Source organism: Thalia democratica, chromosome 2 (assembly GCF_965202585.1).
Source record: "Thalia democratica chromosome 2, ktThaDemo2.hap1.1, whole genome shotgun sequence".
NCBI classification, from domain to species: domain Eukaryota; kingdom Metazoa; phylum Chordata; class Thaliacea; order Salpida; family Salpidae; genus Thalia; species Thalia democratica.
Genome location: NC_139166.1, coordinates 33,512,148 through 33,538,162, shown reverse-complemented (window position 1 = coordinate 33,538,162; position 26,015 = coordinate 33,512,148). Strand labels below are relative to the sequence as shown.

The 26,015-nt window shown below is 25.6% G+C and overlaps 3 protein-coding genes across 4 annotated transcripts; all 3 read right to left on the bottom strand.

The window, feature by feature from the left end:
• Positions 1–2,488: 2,488 nt before the first annotated feature.
• Positions 2,489–16,644, bottom strand: LOC145829457 (oxidoreductase NAD-binding domain-containing protein 1-like). 2 transcript variants are annotated; one of them, XM_082937249.1, is made up of 9 exons: positions 16,461–16,644; positions 15,429–15,457; positions 11,257–11,414; positions 10,406–10,558; positions 9,461–9,606; positions 7,217–7,316; positions 5,952–6,070; positions 4,259–4,438; positions 2,489–2,597 (listed from the first exon to the last, which is right to left on the bottom strand). In XM_082937249.1, coding segments are annotated over exons 1-9 (954 nt in total). In that variant the 5' UTR covers positions 16,529–16,644; the 3' UTR covers positions 2,489–2,596. The 2 variants fall into 2 exon arrangements, with proteins under 2 accessions (XP_082793375.1, XP_082793374.1); XM_082937248.1 differs by lacking the exon at positions 2,489–2,597 and having other exon boundaries at positions 4,070–4,438.
• Positions 16,645–17,869: 1,225 nt separating this feature from the next.
• LOC145849822 (tubulin epsilon chain-like) lies at positions 17,870–19,615 on the bottom strand. Its single transcript, XM_082954898.1, has one exon. It carries the CDS (start codon positions 19,613–19,615, stop codon positions 18,179–18,181), a length of 1,437 nt encoding a protein of 478 aa, XP_082811024.1. The 3' UTR covers positions 17,870–18,178.
• Positions 19,616–20,199: 584 nt separating this feature from the next.
• LOC145828549 (uncharacterized) lies at positions 20,200–21,258 on the bottom strand. Its single transcript, XM_082936306.1, has one exon. The coding sequence runs from the start codon at positions 21,256–21,258 to the stop codon at positions 20,200–20,202; it is 1,059 nt and encodes a 352-aa protein (XP_082792432.1).
• Positions 21,259–26,015: the final 4,757 nt, after the last annotated feature.

Here is a 26,015-nt window from a genome sequence, read left to right as displayed (position 1 = left end):
TTCTAAAAACAGGTTCAACAAAATAAAAACAATTTAAACAAGTTTAAACTGATCACTCGAAAACTATTTTTAAAGAACAAGTCAACATCATTGTGCAAAGTTTACTAAGTTGTAAGGTATTTATTGAATTTTTAGTACAGTTTTGATACTTAATTAAAAATTTTTGTATAGGACCATTTTTATGTAGTATTTATATTTTTTATCAGATCTATCACATAACTTATTATAATCACATTCTATATTGAGAACAGACTGTCAAGAAAAAACAGAACATTTTGTGAAAGTTCATTCTGATTTCTGTTAACTTATTCAAAAATAATGAGAGTTTTGTAAGTACGTTCCAAAAGTTTAAAATTAAGTTAACTAAACTTCATTGGTTACATGACAATTCAAATTCTTAAAAAATACTTAAAAGACTATATCTCAAAAAGTAATATAAATTTGAAAAAAATAAAAAATACATATGTAGATCTTATTAAAATCTACAAGCTACTTTTTCTTTTTGGCAAAATTTTAAATATTTTTAAAGATAGTTAAAAATTACTAAAAATAAATATGTTGTTTACTTTATTTAAGCCATATCTCAAAAAATCTGTAATTTTTTGCGAAACAAGAATGTCTTGTAGACATTTACAAGACCTACACATGTATTTTTTATATTTGACAAATATACATTACTTTTTTAGTTGTGGTCTTTTCAACTTTTTCGTAAGAATTTGAATAGTCGTGCACTTAATTTCATTTGATTCAAACAAAAACTTTGTGAAATACATATAAACTACAACGCCAGTTTTGACGAAAACTAAGACGGCAATGTAAAATTTCGTATTAACTTTTTTAAATACCGCACAACTTGTAACAGCTTGACGATGTTTATGAGCTAAGTTAAATATGAATTATGAATTCTCACAACAAGAGAAACATTCATAATGAATTTAAAAGTATAGTAAGTAGAAGTAAAGTTCCTAAACTTATAAAATAACACAATGTTTACATGTAAGGTAAATGTTATTAAATTCTATGGTTAGTATGATATTTATTTTTGTTTTAGGTAAACAATTTTGCTCATTTGTAAATTAAATTAGCTTTACTTTTGAATTATCACTCTGAAAACTCAAAAAGTCTTGGTTATAATAAGTTTTCGTAAACTAAATAATTTAAACAAAAACAAAAAATGGTTAGAACCATCAAAAAAATCAGTCTCAGTCTTGTACAAACGCTTTGAAAAGATCTTTCGTTTGTTAAAAACAAACACTTTTAATTCTGTAGAAAACAAAAAATTATACTAGCAACTAGAGAAAATTAAATACCGTAAAAATATATTTAGTAGAATTTAAAAAAAAACTAAAAACTACCATTTTATTAAGATACTGAATTTCATACTTTTACTTCAAATTAATGGAACACTTATGTTTGAGATTAGTCAGTAAAGCTTGATATAATTTTTTCAATTTGAGAAACTGAGAAAACGACACTTTTGAAAATTATTTTTGTTTACCGTAACTAAGAAAAACTATTTCTATAAACAACAAACAATTTAAAAAATCCTCTAATATTGTACTTGGTTAAGAAAAAAGTTTTGATAATATTTTAAATTTTTTTAATCCACCATTGTTCTGTATAGTCTAAATTAGTTCTTATAGGGCTTTCTAAAAACTGGACTGTGTATGCATTTTCAATCAGTTCTGGTTTTTTTTTTTTTTGAAATTTATTATAATGTATAATTAGAGCAAATTGGTCTTTTATTTCATGGTTTAGTTTAGTTTTATTGTTTTTCCATATGTTTATGTGGGCATTCCACCTCTTGGTGAAGCTGTTCATAGTTTGTCCAATGTATATATTTTTGCATATGTTGCATGTGTTCCATATTTTTGCAATTTAAATGTTTTTTAATTTTCATATTTTGTATTGTTTTATTATTACTTATCATACTTTTATTATAGTTTCAAAAATTTCCACATAAAGCACACTTTCCACATTCAGCTGTTTTGTTGTTTTCTTTTTTTGTAAAATTTATTTTTGTTTATCACTATATTTCTCAGTGTTTTTGGTGTCTAATAAGTTAATCTTAATAATTCTGTACTATTGAATTGTTTATTTTTGCTAAAGTTTATAAATTGTTTAAAGCTGGTTTACCAAGTCACTTTTTCACTTTGTTCTGATTTTTTATGTAATTTATATTAGGATCTTTATTACACACTTTATCTGATTTATTGAAGGTATTATTTATTAACTTTTTACTAAAACTTGATCTACTGCATTAAATTTTTAAGTTAATTAGTGCCTTTTCATAATCTTCTGTTTTTTAATTTAATTTTTTAAGTTTATTAACTTCTGATAAAACTATTCCTCTAAAACATGTGTTGGATGGTAAGAATTGCCATTTAAAAATTTTGCTGATTATGCTGTTGGTTTACTGTTTTAAATCCGTTTATTCCAGAGCTATTTATTATATGTAAGATATCTAAAAATTACAACTGTTTACCTTCTTCTGTAGTTGAGACTTTTTAAAATCGTAGATTTAAATAATGAGATTGAAATTTTTTGATGAGTTCTTCTTGAATAAAAATTGATTTATTTGCCGGGCACAAAAAAATCTGAAATAAACGGATTTAAAACAGTAAACCACACTAAACCAACAGCAAAATTTTTAAATGGCAATTCTTACCATCCAACACATGTTTTAGAGGAATAATTTTATCAGAAGTTAATAGACTTAAAAAATTAAATTAAAAAACAGAAGATTATGAAAAGGCACTAATTAACTTAAAAATTTAATGCAGTAGATCAAGTTTTAGTAAAAAATTAATAAATAATACCTTTAATAAATTAGATGAAGTGTGTAATAAAGATCCTAATACAAATTACATAAAAAAATCAGAACAAAGTGAAAAAGTGACTTGGTAAACCAGCTTTAAACAATTTATAAACTTTAGCAAAAATAAACAATGTAATAGTACAGAATTATTAAGATTAACTTATTAGACACCAAAAACACTGAGAAATATAGTGATAAACAAAAATAAATTTTACAAAAAAAGAAAACAACAAAACAGCTGAATGTGGAAAGTGTGCTTTATGTGGAAATTTTTGAAACTATAATAAAAGTATGATAAGTAATAATAAAACAATACAAAATATGAAAAATAAAAAACATTTAAATTGCAAAAATATGGAACACATGCAACATATGCAAAAATATATACATTGGACAAACTATGAACAGCTTTACTAAGAGGTGGAATGCCCACATAAACATATGGAAAAACAATAAAACTAAACTAAACCATGAAATAAAAGACCAATTTGCTCTAATTATAAATTATAATAAATTTCAAAAAAAAAAAAAAACCAAAACTGATTGAAAATGCATACACAGTCCAGTTTTTAGAAAGCCCTATAAGAACTAATTTAGACTATACAGAACAATGGTGGATTAAAAAAACTAAGGCAAAAATTAATTAAAACAGTGTTTTAAAGGAAAAGATTTTATTAAAAAAATTTAAAATATTATCAAAACTTTTTTCTTAACCAAGTACAATATTAGAGGATTTTTTAAATTGTTTGTTGTTTATAGAAATAGTTTTTCTTAGTTACGGTAAACAAAAATAATTTTCAAAAGTGTCGTTTTCTCAGTTTCTCAAATTGAAAAAATTATATCAAGCTTTACTGACTAATCTCAAACATAAGTGTTCCATTAATTTGAAGTAAAAGTATGAAATTCAGTATCTTAATAAAATGGTAGTTTTTAGTTTTTTTTTAAATTCTACTAAATATATTTTTACGGTATTTAATTTTCTCTAGTTGCTAGTATAACTTTTTGTTTTCTACAGAACTGAAAATGTTTGTTTTTTAACAAACGAAAGATCTCTTCAAAGCGTTTGTACAAGACTGAGACTGATTTTTTTGATGGTTCTAACCATTTTTTGTTTTTGTTTATCTAAAATTCAATGCTGTCCGGTCTTTAAAATCAAAATAGGAAGACTACCTTCATCCCATTTTAATTTCTAAATAATTTAATTGCAACTTAAGACTTTCTATTAGTAAATAAAGTACAAAGACATCAAACAATAAGATTTTATTTCGCATATATTATATGAAAGAAGGAAATCAAGTCTTTTATTGTTCTTTCACACTTACGAACAAACTGTCAACTATGAAACTGTCTCTGAGTTACTTTCACACAAAAAATCACATCACAGCTAGCATACGACATCACAATCAGGATATTATCACGTGACTATCATAATTCTCTTACCACCATTTTTCGTAAAGGACCCTTTTCTTTTCCAGACCAGCTTTAACCAACTCATCTGCAGCCCACTCTATAAAATGTGGCGGACCGCAAATGTAGGCGTTCGGTTGTGTTCCATTTACCGCGACCATTCTTTCGATGGGTTCTACAAAATCTTGGGTTCCTAACCTTCTGGTTCGGTACCTAATATAAGAATACAATTTGACAAACTAAAAAATAACATTAATTAGATTAAGGATAAAACTTCATTAACTATTATCAAAAAATATTAAGTCTTTCGAAAATCAAAACATGTGTTTGGCAGTGTAAAATTAAATATTTCATTTATCAAGTTAACATAATCATACAACTTCAATCATCAAACCACAAGCTTACGGTAGACTGAGACCAGAAAAGCTTGTGGTCTGATCAAATCTTTATGTTAATTTGAGAATGTCTACGGCATTTGTAAGCCCAGGCTTAGGCTCTGTAGTCTTTCGCTGATGTTTTCTTCGTTTTCATTTATCAAGAAATATATTTATTTTTTAGTTGTAAATAAACTTACAGGAACATATCGTTTATACGGTTTTAAGACAATTCAAATTCCAATTCAAATTATTACAAAAAACTATCTAATCAAAATATAGATTTAAGTTTTTGTTAACAAAAGATCCTAGTGAAACAAGTTTATTGAATACAAATAAAAACAAATTATACAGTAATCTCCCTTTATTGTACCAACATATGTTTCTGTGTGTTAACGAATTAACACACTTTAACTGGGTTCTGTAAAAAAATAATAACTGTAATGAAAGAATAGATGCTAAAGTAGGTGTATACATGTTTTCATTTAAAATTAAAATAATTTCTACAGATTTTTAGAGGTTAATAGTTAATAATATTTTTACCATTAAAGTAAGTGGTTTGTTTATATTATGATTTGTTGTTTTGTTGTGTATTTTAGTTTACTTTACTTATTTGAGACTTAATAATTACAAATAGTATATAGTTTTATAACAGTCAGATTTAACATTAAGTATTTTACCTATTAATCTCTAAAAATCTGTAGAAACTATTTTATTTTAATAAACACATGTATACACCTAATTTAGCTTCTATTCTTTCATTACAGTATTTATTTTTATACAGAACCCAGTTGAAGTGTGTTAATTCGTTAACACACATAAACATATGATAGTACAATAAAGGAAGATTACTGTATAATTAGTTTTTATATAAAATTTATATCAATAAATTATTAAAATTTGAAAAAAAAAGCTTATGCAGGTCTAAATACTAAAATTATAATGATAAAAAAACATTTAGAAAAAAAAAATTATATATAACTACTAAAACTAGCCATACTTTAATAGGCTTTAAGCATTTTTAAAATCATATCTAGAAAAACGTTATAATTAAATTAGAAAAAAAAGTTCATGTAGGTCTAATGTCCTGGACAAGACTTTAAAAGCTATCCGTGTTGTGTGACTCGATAACCGATAAAGATTTTTTTGTGCTCCAGATCCTAGGACCAAATATTTTTAGCGTCTTTTTTTTGTAGTTCAATAATAGTTAAGACCAAAATATAAAAAAAAGACTTAATTATTAATCAATAACTCAGAACTATTATAGTTTGAACTGTCAGAATTTGAATTGTCGTGCACACAATTTATATGAAAAAAAATATATATAAATCACTTTAAAATTTTTAAACTACCTAATGTTAGGCCTTGAATTATCAAACTCTCGTTTGGTATCATCATCGGCTTCTTCTTGTGTCATGTAAAAGTCACAGTTAAATGATGGATCAGCTTCACAAACTAACCTGATATCTTGCTGAAATTTTTTAATTTTTATATGTATTACCGCAAATTAAAAAAGTACTCAAATACAACAAGGTTTTAGGGAGTTTTCATACGTTGGGAATTTCAGGTTGTGAAAACTCCAGGGTTCTTACGCAAAATTTTGCAACTTAACCTGACATTCCTGATATAAAACAATTTAGACTAATATTTTCCGTAACTTTACATGGTTGCCCAATATAGCTTATAACCAGATGAAACGACGTAAACTACAAACAAGTTGTAACTACGTAGCTTACTAATGATACAAATTTTCAGTAATTATTTTGATTTATTAAACTTAAAATTATTTAATTAGAACCCAGTTGAATTCTTATTTTTCTTAAGTTTATTCTTATATTTCTTAATTCATAATTTAATATATAATTCATAATTTAATATGTAGCCCTTAATTCATAATGTAGCCCTTAATTCTTAATATAACATAATAATTTTTTTGTTTTTAGAACTTTAATTGGTATTTAATTGCTACAGACATATTTAAAATTTTATTTTCATAGTGCTAGCTCACTTGTTACTTATTTTTAAAATAACTTGAGCTACACCAACACTGATAAGGAAATAAATAATATATTTTCAAAAAAGAAATCATATTTATTTTATAAATTAAGAAATTTTCAAGTATTTATACTTGACATATTGCCCACTAAAACTTAATGCCTATTAAGAAAAAACTCTATTTTTTGAGATTCTAAATTTTACAAGTATTGGAACGGACAAAAACTATCAATCTACCAACTTTTCCAAAAAAAAAATATTTAGCCTGACGCGCATTAACCCTGAAGCTCGGTTAAACTGTTACAGCCGTTTTATTTGTTATAACTAAATTATGGTTATTAATTATTTCTTTATCTTAAACAATTGTGATATATTCGACACAAATACAGTTCAGGCATCAAATATATCATAATTAAAAAAAGTATCTCGACAAAAACACCAAACGGTTATAGAACAAATAAGTATGCTAAAATAAATCGATATTTGGCTATAATCTATAGTCTTTTAGGTTCTTTTAAAGCATGCTAGTGCAATTAGCTAATAATAAAGTTAAAGTTTAAAAAGTCAAAATAAAATATAAATGAACAATTTACACGGGTATCTACTTTTAGTATAAACAAACTTCAAATAGCCACTCCTCTCTAGTTCTAGATGATAAAATAAGATGAGTTATGATTGGATGGTCGTTTCTAACTAGTGCCATATCTCGGTAACTTGAATCGCTGTAAGTTATTTAAATTAATTAACTTCATTCAAATCAACAAATTAATGTCGTTGAGTTTTTTAAGTATAAAGTATGATTTTGATGCAATGATAAAGTTATATACAACTATATATGCATTTATAAACAGATGTAAGTTGAAATTTATTATTATAAATAAGTATTGAAACCAAAAAATGTTCTTACAAACTTAACTGAGGGTTCGTGCGCGAAATTTTTTAATTTAGTCTGATATTTTTTCAAAGTAAGGAAAATCCCCTTTATAAGTCATTTTGGGTATAGAATGGTCTTAATTAGTAAAATAAGAAAATACAAATATTCACAAACACTACTTTTAAAGAAAATACTCTTTATTTATCAACCAACTATCATTTAAAATAGTTTTTTCCATTACTTTTGACATAATGCTATCGCTTAACTAATTACAGTAAATTAACTAAATCCAAAAAATATTAATTGTTAAAAAGAAGTTTATAATATACCTCTTATTTAAAATACATGCTTTTATCACTTATTTTGAACTTCTTAAAAAAAAAAACTATATTTTAAAATAAGTTTCATTTAATAATTAAAACTGTCCAAGTGTTATATTATACTAAAATACTTTAAAAAAGCAAAATAAAAATTACTATCAACTCAATAACTTATTTAATTCTACTATTAATATATGGATAGAAACTTATATCTTAAAGGTAAGTTTTAGTATTGTGAATGTTTCTAATAACTTTAAATAAACAAATAGTAAAACATATGAATAAACTGCTAAGAGTTTTAATCTAAAAAGTATTTGGTGTAAAGCTTCTAAATTAAAAATTAAAACAGTTTTACCAACTAAGCTCTGAAAAACATAGCTGATGTAAGCAAATTCAAACAAAAAGCTAAGTTGTTGAATTAAACTGTTATGTTTAAAATATTTTTTTTTAATTAATTTTCATAATTATGACATATATAATCTACTCAAAACAAAATATAAAATATTTAAAAGATTCTTTTAGAGATTTAACAAAAGGTTTTAAGCATTTATTTGTTTTTACAAATACTGAATGATTTTGCCTTTAATAACTAAATATATATTCAGAAATAAATGCACACCTTAATAAGATTCACTCAAAAATAATAAAAATTATTCTCAATTTTTTTTAATTCAGAAGTTTTCAAGCATTTGGAATGACATAAACTGAAACTATAAAATTTTCGAGCAAAAAAACTGATATTTTGCAATTAAAACAAAAAATAAAAGATTTAGCCTGATGCGCACGAACACTGCTAACTATGTAAAAATATTTTATCTTTAATATCCTAACTGACACTATTTACTAACTTTCACATTTTAGAAAAAATAAAGCATAGTTTTCCCAAATTTTCATTAAAAAAAAAAACAACTACAGCATTGTCGGTTGCAAGTCACTATTTTATTTCTGTTTGTTTATCAAGTCTTATCTTTTGTATGTTTGGGTAAGGTGGGTAGAGGTAAAAGTTTAGACTATTTTTTTTTTTAATATGTAATAGGGATTTAAATCTTATAAATATACATGTCATTTGCATAATATTTATGATGTAGTAGTTTCCACTATAGCAGCCGACCAACTACAACAAACACGAAATTAGACTATACAATAAAAACTTTATGTAAACTTAATGTAGCCCTTAAGGGACTGAGGTAGGTGCTATTGTTATTATTTTTATTACCTGAGCTTCCTTGACTCAATAGGTTAAGTTAAAACTAATAAATTAAGTACAAAACTTTATATATATTTTTTCAATGAAGTAATTTAATTATCAAGTGCAAAGCAGCAAATCTATCAGTAGACAAATAAACTGCAAAAAAAAAAGACACACAAAAACAACAAAATTTTATGACAATTAAATGTTTTTATGAAAAATTAAAAAACATAATCTTAAAGTGAGTCTTAACAAAATCTTAAAAGTAATAATAAATCATAAAACAAACCTTAAACAGAATCTTAAACATGCTTTGTGCACAAGCTTATGGCTAACTGAGTACAAAAACATACATTTTTTAGGTTTTTAATAAGCGATTTTAATAATATTCCTCTAGCGCTACAAGTGGACATTTAAAAAAGAACAAAATTATTTATTTTGCTACAAAAAACGTTTGCAAATATAAAACAACTTTAAACAAACTTTCTGTGCATGAATATCGATAGAAGGGGATTGATACCGACTCCTCCTCCGACTAACAACATGGGTCGGTGGTCCTTGGGGTTGAGGGGGTATTCATAGTAACATTTACCGCCGATTCTCATAGCAACTTGGTCTCCTATCTTGCACTGTTGGAATCAAGTTACTAATGTTAACTGCATACACAAACTTTGACAATTAAGTAACATAATTATCCTAAAGTACGAATGTTATTAACAGAAAAGATAGTTAATTAGTAATTTGAAATTCAATTTAAATATTTTGCCAAAAAAAAGCTTAGTAACAGATTAGATTATAATTTCAGTTACTATACTTATACAAAGTTTTATCAACTGATAAGCATTTTGTTTTTGCTGCATACTATGACATCTAATCGTAAAAAAAAATGAATACTGTTATATTTAAAGAAGATTTTAAAACAAGAGAGAATTAATTTTACATAGGAATTTGAAAAGTCAACGAAAAAAATTAAGAGCATAACAAAATCCACATTAAGTTTTTTTAACATTAATTGAGTAAAATCAAATAAAATTAAAGTAAACAAATTAGTTTTTGATAAAAAAAGTTATGAAATAAATTCACAAAATAGAATGGAATACATTTGTGCAATCAATTTTCAGTTATAGCAGGAATAAATAAATAAACTTAAAAAAGTATTGAAAAAAAGTCAAAAAGTTAATAAAATCAATAAGAAAAAAAATATTAACAAGTGACCGATTTTAGAGCATACACTTTATAAAAATACCATTCAAAAATATTATAAATGGTTTATTTATTAAAAAAATTCAACTAATTAATGACTAAAAATATAGCGCATATATATGTAAAAAAATATGCAGATAGGTATTACACTAAAACAAAATAATCAAGTATTAGTTGGTAGTAATTTTTTTTTCTCAAATAAAACTATTTTACCACACTTCCAACCTTAGTATTACACCAAAATGCAGGTGGGTGCATGCTGAACTTTACTGCTAACATTAATCTATTGTTTCTTCTGTAATCTTCAGGTGAATTACAAATAGAAAAACCTCCGACCATATCAAGATGTGGGATCATCATGTCTACCCACTGCCCTGCCTGTTAAATGTTTTGAATGAATGAAAACTACAAAAAATTCACTGAATTTTATGGTCTATTTGTAATTGTATTAGCATATTGCTTTTTAAACGCTTTTCCCTGCACTGACAGGATATATTTAAAATAGATGTACATAAAAATAAGCATTCAAACTTGTTAAAAACTTTAAGGCAGAGCGATAACATTATAGGTACTGTATTTTGAGTGATTAGAAAAAAACAACATAAAGTTTAAATTCATGTAGTTAAGTCAGTATATAATTTTGCAATAAAAACTTATAACAACTAATTTTCAGACATAATCTTTGTTGACATAGACACTATCAAAAAAATCATTGTTTTTTAGTGGGTATTGTAAACGTGTAAGTTCTTAATAAATCACTTTTTAATCTTTAAATTTACTGATCTTTAGCCCACAAGTTTTATATACACCTTTACTAATAGAGCTTTTAAAATATTACTTTATTCAAAGATTAGTTGTATCTTTTATACTATTTAAATAGTAGCATATTTAAAACTGAAACAATGAGTTACAGTATAGACAAAAAAATTAAAAGAAAAAAAAAACACAAAACCTTTACATACCAACATAAAAAGTAAGTAAATCTTATTTTGATGAAATAAATTCTGAAAACTGTTTTATCATTATATAATAAGATTCATCGTATCATTATAAAATTAATATGTGTAATTAAATACTTTAAAGGCCAAGTCTTCAGTGTGGCGTCTACTGGTCGGCTGAAAAGTAATTCCCTTCACTGTAGGAGAAAGAGATTTAACATCAACAACTGTCAGTGGTCGAAAACTCCTTAATCTAGGAGTCATTGAAGTTCTGTTTATATGATTTCTATGGTCCTCTGTAAAATAAAATATTGTTACTTTCTATTATTTATATAAAAATCTTCAAATTTTAGATATAAATATAGAAAGCTTAAAATTAACACAAAAACTAATAATTTAATGTTTGAAAAGGCTATGGTTTTTTTTTTTTTGTGTCGGGGCTACCGATAAAAAATCATTTAATGGGTCAGTATATCTATTCTATAGATATATGTTCTATTTTAATTTAAACACCTAATAAAAAATATTTTGATAATTCATTAAATTTGTTTGTGCTTAAAATTCATATTACTAACATCTTAAATCAAAACATTTTTTTTCTTAAAAATAACTATTCTTCAAAAATATATTAGACTAATCAAACGAAACTTTGAAAAATAAATAGCGCTTTTTTTTAAATTAAATTTCAGTGATAGAAAAGAAATAAAAAATTTATAAAATAAAGAAAAAAAACTAAGAAAAGAAAATAAGTTACTGACCAAGGGTTAGGGTTAAAAGTGACAGCAAAAAAAAAAAATTCAACCTGTGCAAAAATGTCTTTTGTACATATTTGACACCTACCTAGCTTTGATAGCTTTTGTTAAACTTGGAAAAAATAACATTCACAAAAATAACTTAAAAAATTTTTATAACTTTAAACACTTTAACAATTTTTTTTATTATGACAATTTTTCAAGCGAAAAAGAGACTTAAACAGACTGATTTTCAGCTTACAATATTAAGTACTTATTTTTAAAATAGAAAAACAAAAATCAGCAAATGACTAATTAAATTTGTTAAAGTGTGATTTATAATATATGCCTACAAGTAAACATAAATACTTACTTAAAGTTAAAAATTAGTTATAAATTTATTAAATCTCTAAAACTTAAAAGTTACTAACAGTAAAAAAAAACTGTGATAAAAAACTTAATTCTTGAGCTTTAATATGTTTTTAGCAATTTTATAAAGGTAAATCAAGATAAGTTCTTGTTAAGGGCATAGGGAAGTCCACCTTGATTTATACAAGTTGTTCTTATTTTATAGAGTTTTATCTGAGCTATCAGACATTTTTAACCGCTTAAAAAGACTCAAAGTATTTTTTGAGATACTAGCGATCAAAGTCGGTGACTTCAATAGGTTCCTAATGGAAGGCGCAAACTAAAAACGCAAAAAAAGACCATTTCACTAAAAATTTATCTCCTCCTTAGTTTTTTAAGCAATCTTTTTCAAATTTTCACAGAAAGTATATTATTAAGTTTTAAAAAGATTGGATGCAGGAATTTTTGAAATTTAAAAAACTAAATTTAAAAAAAAAAAAAAACATCGATTTTTTTGTTTTTTTTTGTATTTTTAATATTTTTAAAATTCCAACATTCAAAATCTATAAAAGGAACGTTTCCTGAAATTTAAGGTCTCTAGCTCAAAAAATCTAGGAGAAAATAGATTTTTTGTGATTTTTTAAATTTCCGAGAAAACTGACTCCAAAAAATTTGCAGTCCCTACGTTTGTATCAGAAATTTTTTATTAAAATTACAATATCTTAAAAGTTAAATAAGTTTTTTTAATTTTATAAAAACTCTCTTGTAATCAGTACTTTAAGCTTTCATATAAGATCCAATGCTACTTTTAGTAAAAAAATGTCGGACCCCCCTATGCCCTTAAACTTTAATTTGTATTTCTTGTAGTCCTCCATGGCCTGAGGTAGGAACTACCTTTAATTGGGGGAAGTCCCCTTTTTTGTGCTAAGCGCTTTGAGCGTTTAGCTCTTAAGGCTTTTACTAAATTTACCTTACTCATTAGGTTTAACTTAGTAATTAATAAGTATGTAATAAAGTTAATATAAATAACTTCTTTAATGAAGTGAGTTTATTGAATATGTGATTTTAATCTGAATGAATGTAGAATTAGAAGTGATAAAGCAGCTAATAAATCAGTTGAATAAAACTGCGAATATAAACACAAAGTTCTACAAGTAGAGTTCTTAAAGTGTTTTAAATCTTAAATACAAAAATAGTTCTTATTAATAAAAGTACTAATAAAACAGAGTCTTAATATATATCCTGCTTCATGCACAACGATGGCTAAACTAAGCACAATATAATAGGATAATGCAACTAAGCATCAAGATCTTATAAAACGAAAATAATATAAAAGTTCTTATAATGAATTTGTGTGCGTCTCGCACGGTCTTATGGCATAACTAAGCACATTACAATACAGTAATACAAATAAACATAAAGTTCTTATAAAATGACAATCATAACAAAGTTCTAAAATTTAATCAGTGTCTTAAGTTCTTAAAACTAGTGTGCTTTCTGTAGGATCTTATGGCTAACTGAGCCAAAAACAAAAATAACAAATAACATATCGAGCTGCGCGTGGTGCGCACGCTAGAAGCTAATGAGCGTAATAACAAACATTGTTAAAGTTTTATTGTGTGATTTGATAAAAATCGTCTAACGCCTCCTGGCGGTCATTTAAAATACAACAAAATGCATATTTTGTTACATTCTAGCTTAATACAATTAATGTTTAAAATTATTTTTTTTCATTAATATGTTTAGAAAAATAACTATTTATATGAAAAAAAAACTTGTAGCTGTCTACAAAACATTTAAAAAATTTGTACACGTCACCTTATTGAATAATGCACCAAAACACTTATTAATGCATTTGGTAAAAGCATTGGGAACGAAAGTATAAACTTAGTAAACCAAGATTATTGTTGCTGAATTTTTAACACCTCAAAAATATATAAATAATGTCCAAAACATAAAATTTCTATATCTCTAGAAATATAATACTTAGAAAATGAGTGAAAAAAAAATAAGAAAGGAAAATTTTACAAATTGGAGTTTGTAAACTATGATAATTACCGACTATATTAAGGATGTTTAGTTTAAACTAAGGTTGGGCATCTTTTCTAGCTGGTAAGAAAAGTTTATAAAAAATACTCTTTCGCTGGCGGACTTGTAAACATAGTCCAACATCTACAAAAATTAAGATTGACTCTTTTTTTAACTCTTAAAGTAATACTATAAGATACTTTTTATAGAACAAAAAAAAACAATTCACATTTGAAATATAATAAGTTTTGTAAAAAAATTCTAATACAATAGTATGGAATCAACATTTTCAAGGCCAATTTTTTCGGAATTAAAAAAAATAATAAAAATCTATCTCTTCCTTCATTTTAAAAGCAATTTATTCAAATTTTCAGAAAATGTATTTTTCAATATTACAAACAACTTGTAAGAAGCAGATTTAAAAAAAGCCATGAAAAAAATAAAGATTTTTTTTATTGAAAAAAGTTAAAATAAAAAATTTAAAAATTTGTTTCCTACAAGTTGTTTAAATTTATCAAAGATTATTCTAAATAAGTTAAATAATGAAGGAGGAGATAGATTTTTAGAGAAATAGTCGATTTCTTTTAGTTTTGCCTCCTATAAAGAACCTATTGAATGCCTTAACTTTGATCACTTATATCTCAATGTTATTTTGAATTTCAATAAGCAGTAAAAAGTAACAAGTAGCTTATCTAATTATGTAAAAAATAAGACTAAGTTTGAAAAAAAAAAGTATAATATTTCTCATTTAATTTTTTTTTTTTTGAAAATTCATTGGTGTATTTAGGGCAATATAAGGTAATCTTAAAAATTAAATATCTCAATTGCCTATTGCAGAAATATTTTTTTGTTTTAGAAAATATGACAAGGTTTCTAATGAAATCTACAAAAATTTTTACCAATAGGCAATTTTACTATTTTTTTTTAGGTTTCTACATGCAATATTTTGATGCTTATTTACTTTTTTAAATTAAGAATATCAATTTTTTTAAACAAAAAAGTCTTAAATTAAAAAAAAAAAAATCTGATTTTTAAATGTACATTATACCATTCATAAGAAAAATGTAAAAGTTTTTATAAATAACTATTTCAGGTATTTATCTGTAACTTTCTTCAGGCAAATTTTTGACAAAAACTATGAAGAACTTTGAGTATGAAAACTAATTTACAAAAAACGTTCAAATATACTTAACATGAACTCACCCAGCGACTGCTTTTTGTTTAATTGAGGTCTGTAAAAGTAAACTTTTTAAAATATATATAAGTATAATAATTTTTTTTATTATAATAAATTTAATAATATTTAATAATAATATAATAATAAAAATTAAAGTATGTAATTAGTAACAACATTACATCTAATAATTATAAATTGCAATTAGTTAAATTATATTGATAAGGGGAATTATTTTTATAAATATTTTAGTAAAACAATGTCATGTAAGAATCTATTTATAGTTGTTTTACTCTCATGTAGAAGAAATAAAAATATTTCCGAAATTGTAATAACACTTAAAACTGCCTTTGTAGCCATAACTCTTTTTAAAACAATGGCTATCAAAACTGTTAAAAAACTATTAGAATTAGAGAAATCAGACCTTTGAATAAGTGAATTATTTTATTTTAAAGCTACTAAACAAGCATTATTGTTGTTTTGTTTTAAAAAAGATCAGAATTTAGACGACTGAAACCAGGCAAAAAACAAACATATAAAGCTTTAGAAAAATTATTGTTAAAATATATAACTTATTTTAAAAGTAGTGGTAGTTACAAAACACAATATTTTTTTATAAACTTCACTACTATAAATTAAATTTAATCAAGCAATTACATACTTGAAAATTTGATAAATCAATTAAATTAAAAAAATAAGGAAGTTTAAGTAAATCAAATAAATTAGCAAACCAATGAAACATTTCTTAGTAATACTTTGTATTTAAGTAAATGTTAGAATGTAAAATTGTAAGTCTATATACAAAATTTTATTAATTGTAAAGTATTTAAGACTCAAGAATTCGATTGCTTAAGATTCAAGTAAAACATTAAATCAAAAAAAATTTTTTAGAAGTTATAATATTTTTTCAATTATTAGAACAACTCGTAATGAACTAAACACAAAAAAACATAATTCATATTTTAGCTTTATTATTGTTTTGTTTGTATTATAATTAATACTTTTTACTAATAAAACCATTAGATGTATAAATAAATACACATTTAGAAACAAAAACTTACGTAGTATAGATTGTCCTTCTTGTGATTAGATTTAAAATAAATCTTTTGTTTGCACACAAACACGTCATCTTTATTTTTTCTATTGATAACTAACTATGATAAAAGTAAATAGGTTCGTTGGTCTTTAATATTAACATAAAAGTAAAGCTTTAAAAACATTTCTTTAAACAAAAAGAAATAAGCATTATCTGTAACAACAAAATAACAATTACAGCATGCATAACAAAAAATCTATGTAACTGTAACTACAAGCAGAAGTTGGCAAACTGATAAGTAAAATTTTTAGCCAACAACGTGTTTTATATCTAAAAAATAACTAATGCAAAGAAGCAAACTTAAGATTTATAGTTTAAAGTTAAAAAATACTTGTGAGTTTTACTTTACTGACTTTATTATGTTTGGTTTATTAAAAACTTGCTCTCAAACACATTTTTTTTAGTAAAATTGTTGCTTTAAATGTGGGCCCTTATAGAAATTATTTCAGTAAACTTGGCTTGTTTGTCATTAAAGGCTGCTGACCCTTGCTCTATAGAGTTAGATTCTTTTTAACTTAAACCATTTAATAAAGCCTTTAATTTTTATGTTAGGCATCCAGAAAACAAAAGTTGTTCAATATAAAACTTAGAGTTTAAATGACTTTTCAAAATATTTAAATACTGACTTTTATACGTTTGTAGAAAAAACCTTTAACTGAGCAACTATATTACATAAGTTAAAAACAGTAATTTTTATTTAAAATACTTTATACAAAAACTAGTTTCTAAGAAATAAAATAAAATTAATTGCTAAATTTATTTTAACCCTTAAACATATGTTATTTACCAATATTTATACTTGTAAACTTAAACACTTGAAATAATTGCATTCTTCAACACAGAAAAATCTATAGATTTAGTTTTATTAGTTTTGTTATAATTTTCAATTTGGTAAAAGACCAAAGTATGTCTTGTAATCTCAATTATGTTGAACAACTGATTGGTCTATAAAATGTAGCGTTTAGCTTTATTTTTTTTATTTAAAACAAACAGAATTACAAAGTAAAGTAAATAGTTAAAAAGTAAACTGATGTAAAAAGACAACATTAAAAATTCAAGCATAAAACTAATAGCTTATTATAAAAATATTTCAATTAATCTGGTTTGTAATTTATTTATGAAAAAACATAATGAAAATTCATTAATTTTAAAATTGTGATTAAGTATCTAAAAACATTGGACAAATAACCAGCTTTACAAAATTTGTGCGACAGCGAATACAACAATCATTGAAAATTTTTTATAACTTAATTTGAACCTCTAAAAATATATAAAGGTTTTAAATTTCATTTACTACCTTTAAACAAACTAAAATGTTTTTTAAGATTTCAACTCAAATTTATAAAATCTAGTTTCTTTTAAAACTTGTGGAAAAACTCTAATCTCACTCAAGCAAGCGCATATTCAAATGGAATTATAGAAATTAAAATACACAGTACATTTTATAAGCAGCACAGAAATATAAAAAAACACCAATTATAAGCAGAAATAGTTTTTTGTACCACAGTCTTAAAAAGATCAACAAGAGGTATTTACACAAAAATAAGACTTACATAATCAAACAGCAAAAATGAAAACAATATGAAAATTATAAATAATTCTTAAAACTAAAATACTTAATTAAACTTGACAACAAACTAGTTAGTTCACTTCATTTTTATGGTAAGACTTATAATTTTCAATTTACAAAACTTTCATCATAGGAACTGAAAACTCTTGAGATCTAGACATCATTTCCAAATCATTATACTCTGTCACAAGTGAGTCTAACGAATTTAAACTTTCTTCAAACATACTGATATCAAAACCACTTACTTTCTCATAATGATGAATATGCGCTTTTCTAGTGTAAAGCTTATTGAAATGTGATCTTAAACCCATAAAAGAATGTTTAATGCTTGTGTTGTTTGACAATGCCAGCAAAGAATAAGGTTGGCCAACAGGTGGGTAATTGCATAGTCCTGTTTTCCAACCTTCTTGATTCCAGTTAACAAATTCTAAGCTGTCTTTTAAACGTGTAATATTGTTTCTTATGTCTGACATTTGAACATCCTTTCCTCTAGCAACTATTGCTGAGGCTAGGTAAAGTCCTTTTCTCATGTCAGCATCCATGAGTTGATGGCCTTTTGCAAAAAGATCATTAAATGCATGGTTTAAACGACGTGGTGGGAGCCCTAAATCTTTTGAAATATACAAAGGAGCCATGCTTGAAACTAAATAATGTAACTTTGGAAAAGGAACTAAGTTCATTGCAAATTCATTTAAATCTACATTTAAAGAGCCTTCAAATCTGGAAGAACTTGTCATATTTAATATAAGGTTTGCAACAATATTGTTCATATGATCAAAAGGATTTTTGTCAGCCTCCCCAATAGTTCCAGCACCTGAACTAACAGATCCATTTGTGCTTGCTTTAAAACTAGTTCTTTTATTTTCTACTTGATAGATTTTCTCACACATTGATAAAAGTGATTGGTTGTTTATAGGAAGAACACAATCTGCATGCTTTGTGAGTTGGTGCATTGCTAACACACTATTGTAAGGTGATGTTATCACATCATCATCTTTTGATGGATAAACTGAACAAACAAATCTGTACACATCAGGAAATTCTTCTTTTAACAGAGATAAAACAAAAGTTCCAAGTCCTGATCCAGTACCTCCTCCCATAGAATGAAGAACAAAAAAGCATTGAAGACAATCACACTGCTCAGCTGCTCTTCTAATGCTCTCTGAAATTTCCTCTCTGTATGTTTGGCCATATTCTAAGTTTCCAACTGCCCAGTTATTTCCAGACCCAGAAACATCTGAAATTAAATTTGTAGAGTCAAAAACATCTCTAAGGTATCCGTTTATAAGTTCATTCACAACTCCTTCTTCCATATCAATTAAAATAGCTCTAGCTTTCAAGTTTTTAATTTTAGACAAGCCTTTTTCAAAGGGAACATCGGAAACAACATTATCTCCATGAGTTTCAGTGTTTCTAAAAAAACTGCTGATGGAATGATCATAGTTTCCTTTTTTGTTGTAAAAAGAATGCTCTCTCAAGCACAAGTCCCAAAATCTGCAGCCTATCTGATTACCACACTGTCCTACTTGGATTACTATGGATTGTGTCATGTGAAATTTTTTTTTATAAGAAAAAAAATTTAGTAGTGATTAAAAAATATATATACTGCAAAAATCTAAAAAACAAATAAAATTATAGTGATAGAGGACCTAAGGACTCATTATATAAACTAATTATTACTATTATATAATTAAGAAAGTAGTGAAGCATGCAATACTGCTACAAAATCATAGAATATACTTTTAATTTTTTCTTTTAATTTTAAGAAAATAATAACAAGCTAACATAAAAAGATTAATGGTTTAATTTAACAATTAATATATAATATGCTAAAATATTTAAAGATATAAAAATGTTTAAAGATATAAAAATTTCTTCAAACATTATCAGCTAATTCATATTTAATGCAAAAACAAATAAATAAAACACTCTCTCAAGTTTTTTGTGATAGTTTATACGTATTACACTACTTTTCATCAGAACTTAACAGTAGAACAATTCTAAAACTATGAATAAGTTTTTAAACAAAAACACAAAAAGTTAAAACTAACAAAGTAATAAGCACAATAAATAATCAGTGTAAAGTAATAAATAATTTAACTCAAATACTACTAACGGATAAAAAATAGATAATTTAACTAAATAAAGACACTTTATAATCAAATTCCTTCTGTTTACACAGTTCTGGTTTCTCCAAAAATATAGAGATAGCCTCCAACTTCACGAGATCAAACACACTATTGCAATGATGGATTATTCTAAATCTGGATATGTCATATTTCCTAGCACAATCTCTATTATTTATTAGATGTTCTGCAACTGAAGATCTTTTTGCTGCGTTTTTTGTTGCTATTGTCTTTATTTCAGGTTCTTGTTCGATGAATTTCAATACACAAGCAGGTAGATGTTCTTTTATCCTGGTTTTTAAGAGCCTAGAGGTCTGCCCGATATAGCTCTTTTCGCAAGAGCAATTAAACTTGTATACTACACAACTTTTGTCTTTGTCTGGTATCGGGTCCTTCAACTGCACTTTTAATAAAGATTTTGAAAGAAATATAACTCTTGGAAGCACTTGATTGTAAGATGTTTTTGTTAGGTCTTTTAGTTTGCTCTCAAATACTCGTGATTTTTCTCCAATATAAGGTAGTTTTAATATTGCTGGGAACTTCTCCGGTCCAAATAGTCTAGGTTGATTTATGTTATTGTGGTGTGATTTTATCACCTTCTTAATCAGATCTGGTGGGTAACCATTTTTTATTAGAATTTCTTTTATTCTCTCAACCTCTGAATGAAGTAATTCTTTCGAACAGATTCTGTATGCTCTATGGTACAGCGTTTTGATTAGGTTTACTTTTCGTTTCTTGCTACAAAACGATTGGTAGTGTAAGTATTGCCCAGTGAAAGTTGTTTTTCTATAAACATTCATTAAGAAGCTTGTTTTATCTTTTATTATTAATATATCCAGAAATGGCAGCTGGTTGTTTTCTTCTACTTCTTTAGTAAAAGAAATCTTTTTATGTAAAGAGTTTAATTTTTGAAAAATATCTTCATTTTCACTTTCTGTTTTGGATATGACCAAACAATTGTCGACGTATCTTATGTAGACAACTTGTGAAGACAAGTCGTCAGCAATTTTGGATTCTAAATATCCGATGAAAATATTCGCTAGAGTAGGACCCAAAGGTGACCCCATGGCTACGCCGTCTATCTGACTGTAAATTGTATTGTTGAAATTAAACTGCACATCACTCGTTGCTATTTTCATCAGCTTTATAAAATTATTCTTCTCTAAATTAGGTTTACTTATTTCATATAATTTGTCAGCACTTATCTTAATTGATTCTTCTAGTGGTACATTTGTGAACAATTGCTTTACGTCAAAAGATGTTAAAACTGTATTAGTTGATTTAGCATGTTTGATCTTTTCGATAACTTCAAAAGAGTCTTTTACAACGAATTTTGAGTAATAAGCTAAAACTGGTTCTAATAAAAAATTAAGAAATCTGGCTAATTTGTGTTGTGGAGACTTGATCATCGACAGAATAGGTCTCGTGAAGTTGTGATCTCGTGAAGTTGGAGGCTATCTCTATATTTTTGGAGAAACCAGAACTGTGTAAACAGAAGGAATTTGATTATAAAGTGTCTTTATTTACTTAAATTATCTATTTTTTATCCGTTAGTAGTATTTGAGTTAAATTATTTATTACTTTACACTGATTATTTATTGTGCTTATTACTTTGTTAGTTTTAACTTTTTGTGTTTTTGTTTAAAAACTTATTCATAGTTTTAGAATTGTTCTACTGTTAAGTTCTGACGAAAAGTAGTGTAATACGTATAAACTATCACAAAAAACTTGAGAGAGTGTTTTATTTATTTGTTTTTGCATTAGATATAAAAATTAGTAGAAATTTCAAAAAAAACAACAACTATTTTAGTTTTAGTTCTCATTGAAAAAAATTAAATAATTTATATACTTTTTGTCTTCTATGTTAAAATTTTAGATTTTCTTACTTATTTTATTCAACGGAACAGCATGATGCAACTATTTTTGTAGTAAAAATAACCAATACTTATTACAGCCAACAAAATTGAGATATTTCGCAACACTAATAATTAATAATGAGCTTTACCACACGGCCATCAACAAAAACATCCGAGACAACCTACAACCTTTTTTTTTTTTATTGTTTTGTCCTTATTAGTACTCATCAGGCAGACATAGTCGCAAGAAACTGCTGTTGAGATCTAACAAAGTGGGCTTAAGTGCATACTCACTGAACTAACCGTTTCTGAGTAAAGTTCAAAACAAAATTAAATTGCTAATTGATATGCGCTTAAGCCCATTTGTTTAGATCTCAACAGCGGCTTCTTGCAACTATGCCTGCATGATGATACTAATAAGGACGGATTCTGTTGTTGATGGTTGTGTGGTAATTTCATTATTTGTGTTTAGTAAAAATAACATAGGCTCTTCAAGAATTTGACCTTTTTAGCCTGACTTTTACCTTCCTCTTTTACATGTTTTAAGTACACATATTTTGTATTTTGATAAGTATGTATTTTGAGTACACATATTTTGACAAGTACCCACTTCTTATTCAGTACACATTTTTGAACCAAAATAAAAACTATCTGTTGAGTTTTTTATTTATTTAGACTAGTAATTCTTAGCTACAAACCTTCTATTGAGTAGCTGCTGTGTTCAAAGTGTGTACTTCAGCAAAAGATAACTGTAATAATAAGTATTTGGAACTTAAAAATTATAACTTGATTATAGAAATTTTGGAACTAATTTAGGTATACTTTTTTTCTCACTGCTTACCTCTTTCAGGGTTGCCACTCGTTTTTTCAAAATTTTTTCCAGGATTTCCAAATTTCTTTCAGGTTTTTAAATGTACACATTTTTGGGTCTATTTTTAGTTTAGAGTTAAGTTCAAGGTAAGAAACGGTGTTAAATAGTATAAAAACATAGAAAAGATACTTGAAAACTACTTTAAGTAAGTTTTTTAGTTTAAAAAAAAATTTAACTATGACAAATGTTTTTTATTTAAATGACAGAATTTTTAAGTCAAATCAAAATTTTACTACTGAACATGAGAAAAGTATTAAAATTACAAGGTTTTTCCGAGTTTCTTTAGTAATTTTTGTTCATAATTCCAGGTTTTTTCAAAATTTCCCAAATTCTAGGTTTTTTTTGCCTAAGTTATCAAATTCCAGGTTTTTCTAGGATTCCAGGTAAAGTGGCAACCCTGCTCTTTGCAGATAATCTCTAAGTGTCAAATATATAAAGTAAACTAATGGCAAACATTTTTTTAAATAAAACACTTTAACTAAATTATAATTAATTCTGCGAAACAAAAAATTGGTATTAAAATTTAAACATTTGTAATTAATTTTGTTAAAACTTAAAATAAATCATATCATGATGTATACTAAAAAATTAGCAATGAATTGATCTTACATAAAATATATAAATAAACCTTACAAAAACAAAAGAAAAAAGAAAATAACACATTTATAAAACAGTAACTATGATTAATAAACAAGCGTAAGGCTTTTTTTAAAAACTTTAAAAAATATATTTATTTTAAACTAATGTACTTTTTAAGAAATGTTGATGCATAAAATTAAAACTCTAACTAAGAAACAGTTTAGAGTGTAAATGTCCTAATAGACAATTTAAAATTGTTTGAAAAACGTGAAAAAACTTTAACTATTTTGATACTTTTTTCATTGTATCTAAGCTAGAAATTTTGCATTTTGCCCTCTCTTGCTGGTTTTTCAAGTCTTGTAGCTCTTGTTTTCTAACATCTTTTTTCTCACTTACTTGTTTTTATTTCAAGATTTCTTGTTTTGCAAAATAGACTTTTGTGTATATGAAAGTTTCCTTGCCACAGATCATAAATACTAAAAAGAAACATACAATTGTATGTTCAAATAGGGTAATAGTTCAATATGATTCTAGGAAAACTTTGCAATTTTAGTCTGACTTTATATAGGATTATTTTTGTTAATTTAACCATTTGAAGGCTTTGTAATTTAATGATTTTGCATGGTTGCCACTCATCAAGCTAATAAAATTTTCCTGACTTTTCCCTGACTTTTTACCAAAATTTTCCTGACTTTTCTAAATCAAGCTCTTAAATTAAACTTATTCTAAAATACATAATCTAACACCTTAAACTATATAAAGCTTCCAATCTAACTTTAATACAGGTTATAAACAATAGTTTTTTGCTGAATTCTATCATCAAACTTCCAGTACATCACTTCAACCATCTGTGTATGATTGATGTTTGTAATAAACAGCCCTGTCAGCAAAATACTTGTATTATTACCTTATAAACACAGCTTGTCTGAAAAAAGAAACATTTTTTTAGCAAATCCTAGCATAAATGTATCTAGATAAACAAACGACATATAAGGAACATTTTGCAGTTTATTAAAGGATATTTTACTAATTTATACCAGCTGAAGGCATTGGAAATAAAATTAAATATTTTTGTAAATTTCTAGGAAAATTTTGGAATTTTTTTCTGACTTTTAAGGACTTTTAATTAACTTTTACCACTTGAAGGCTTTGGATAACAAGGAATTTTGTAAATTTAAACTGACAAAATCTGACTTTTTTTTTTATCAAATTTCCTGACTTTTCCTGACTTTTTTTCAAAACCCCCCATTTTTTCCTGACTTTTCCTGACTTTTGTAATTTTTTCAAATTTTTCCTGATTTCCTGACTTTTCCTGACCGAGTGGCAACCCTGATTTTGTAAGTAAATTTCTAGGATAAATTTACAGTTTTAGTCTGACTTTAAAGGATTTTTTGTTATTTTTTTTACCATTTTAATGCTTTATATATTAATTAGCTTTGTAAATTAGAACTGACAAATTCTGACATTGGGACCTAAAAATTCTGACATTTTGTCATTTAAACCTAAAAAACAGACTTTTACAATTTTCAAAAAAAATGACTTAGTCTGATTTTACACCAGACTTAGCCTGACCCATGGCAATACTAATTATATTTTAAGAAAAAAAACATTTTACTTTAAATTTAAAAACTACTATACTTATATATAGAACAATTTAACTTGATGGAGCCTTTCATCAGCAATAAAGTGAAATATATGTTGAATTTTTGAATCCACAGGGTTTTGATCTTGCAACATTCAAACTAGAGAGTTATCAATGCAATTAGGCCATTTTTTTTTTTGTTTTAAAGACAAAAAACGTCTTCTATAACACAAAAATAACTTTATTACCAATTATTATAATAAAGATATCTAATGCTGAAGTTAGGCCACGTAAAAATGGGTAAAATCTCTTCATCAGCAGTAAAACAATAGCACTATCAACTGTATTAGCATGTTTTGTTGAAATTGCAGCTTGTCATCCAATAGAGATTTATTCAAAATAAATAAAGGGTAATAACCTATTTTATTTAGTGCTCATTAAAATAAATTTTACTACTATTTCTAAGTTGTACATCTATCGTTTATTTAGCGACCAACAAATACGCTCAAAATGTTTGGTCCTAAGACCTGGTGCACAAAAAAACCTTTCGGTTATCGAGTCTCACACCACTTGGATACCTTTTAACGTCTTGTCAAGGACAAAACTTTAATTATGTTTCAATCTCGATGCTTTTCAGCTTTTAATCTTAAAACTCAATAATTTCTTACTTTAGTTTTTTTAAATTAGATTTTTTAACTTGAATTTGTTTGCAACATTGCAGGTTTATATTTTTGTTTACTCATTTCGGTACGCTTCTTTTTTTTTACTTTTTTAAGGTAGATTTTAGTTCTAACAATAATTTTTTTTATTTAAATGTAGAACTTTGTTAACTTAACAATTTTAGCAGTTAACAATTTCTTTATACATATTTGGTCTTAAAATGTGTTACGGATTGAGTAACCTAGTTATACAGCTGAAATAATTTATGTTTTTTTT

Bases quoted from the DNA above. Each gene is read 5' to 3' on its own strand.
- LOC145829457 (XM_082937248.1), bottom strand. From the start codon at position 16,528: ATGACGTGTTTGTGTGCAAACAAAAGATTTATTTTAAATCTAATCACA. The intron at 6,071-7,216 runs GTTTGTTTATAC...AAAAAATTTCAG, and splicing joins GAGAGGAGTGGCTATTTGAA to CAAGATATCAGGTTAGTTTG. The intron at 4,439-5,951 runs GTAGTTTAAAAA...TTCTTATATTAG, and splicing joins AATTCAAGGCCTAACATTAG to GTACCGAACCAGAAGGTTAG.
- LOC145828549 (XM_082936306.1), bottom strand. From the start codon at position 21,258: ATGGGGTCACCTTTGGGTCCTACTCTAGCGAATATTTTCATCGGATAT.
- LOC145849822 (XM_082954898.1), bottom strand. From the start codon at position 19,615: ATGACACAATCCATAGTAATCCAAGTAGGACAGTGTGGTAATCAGATA.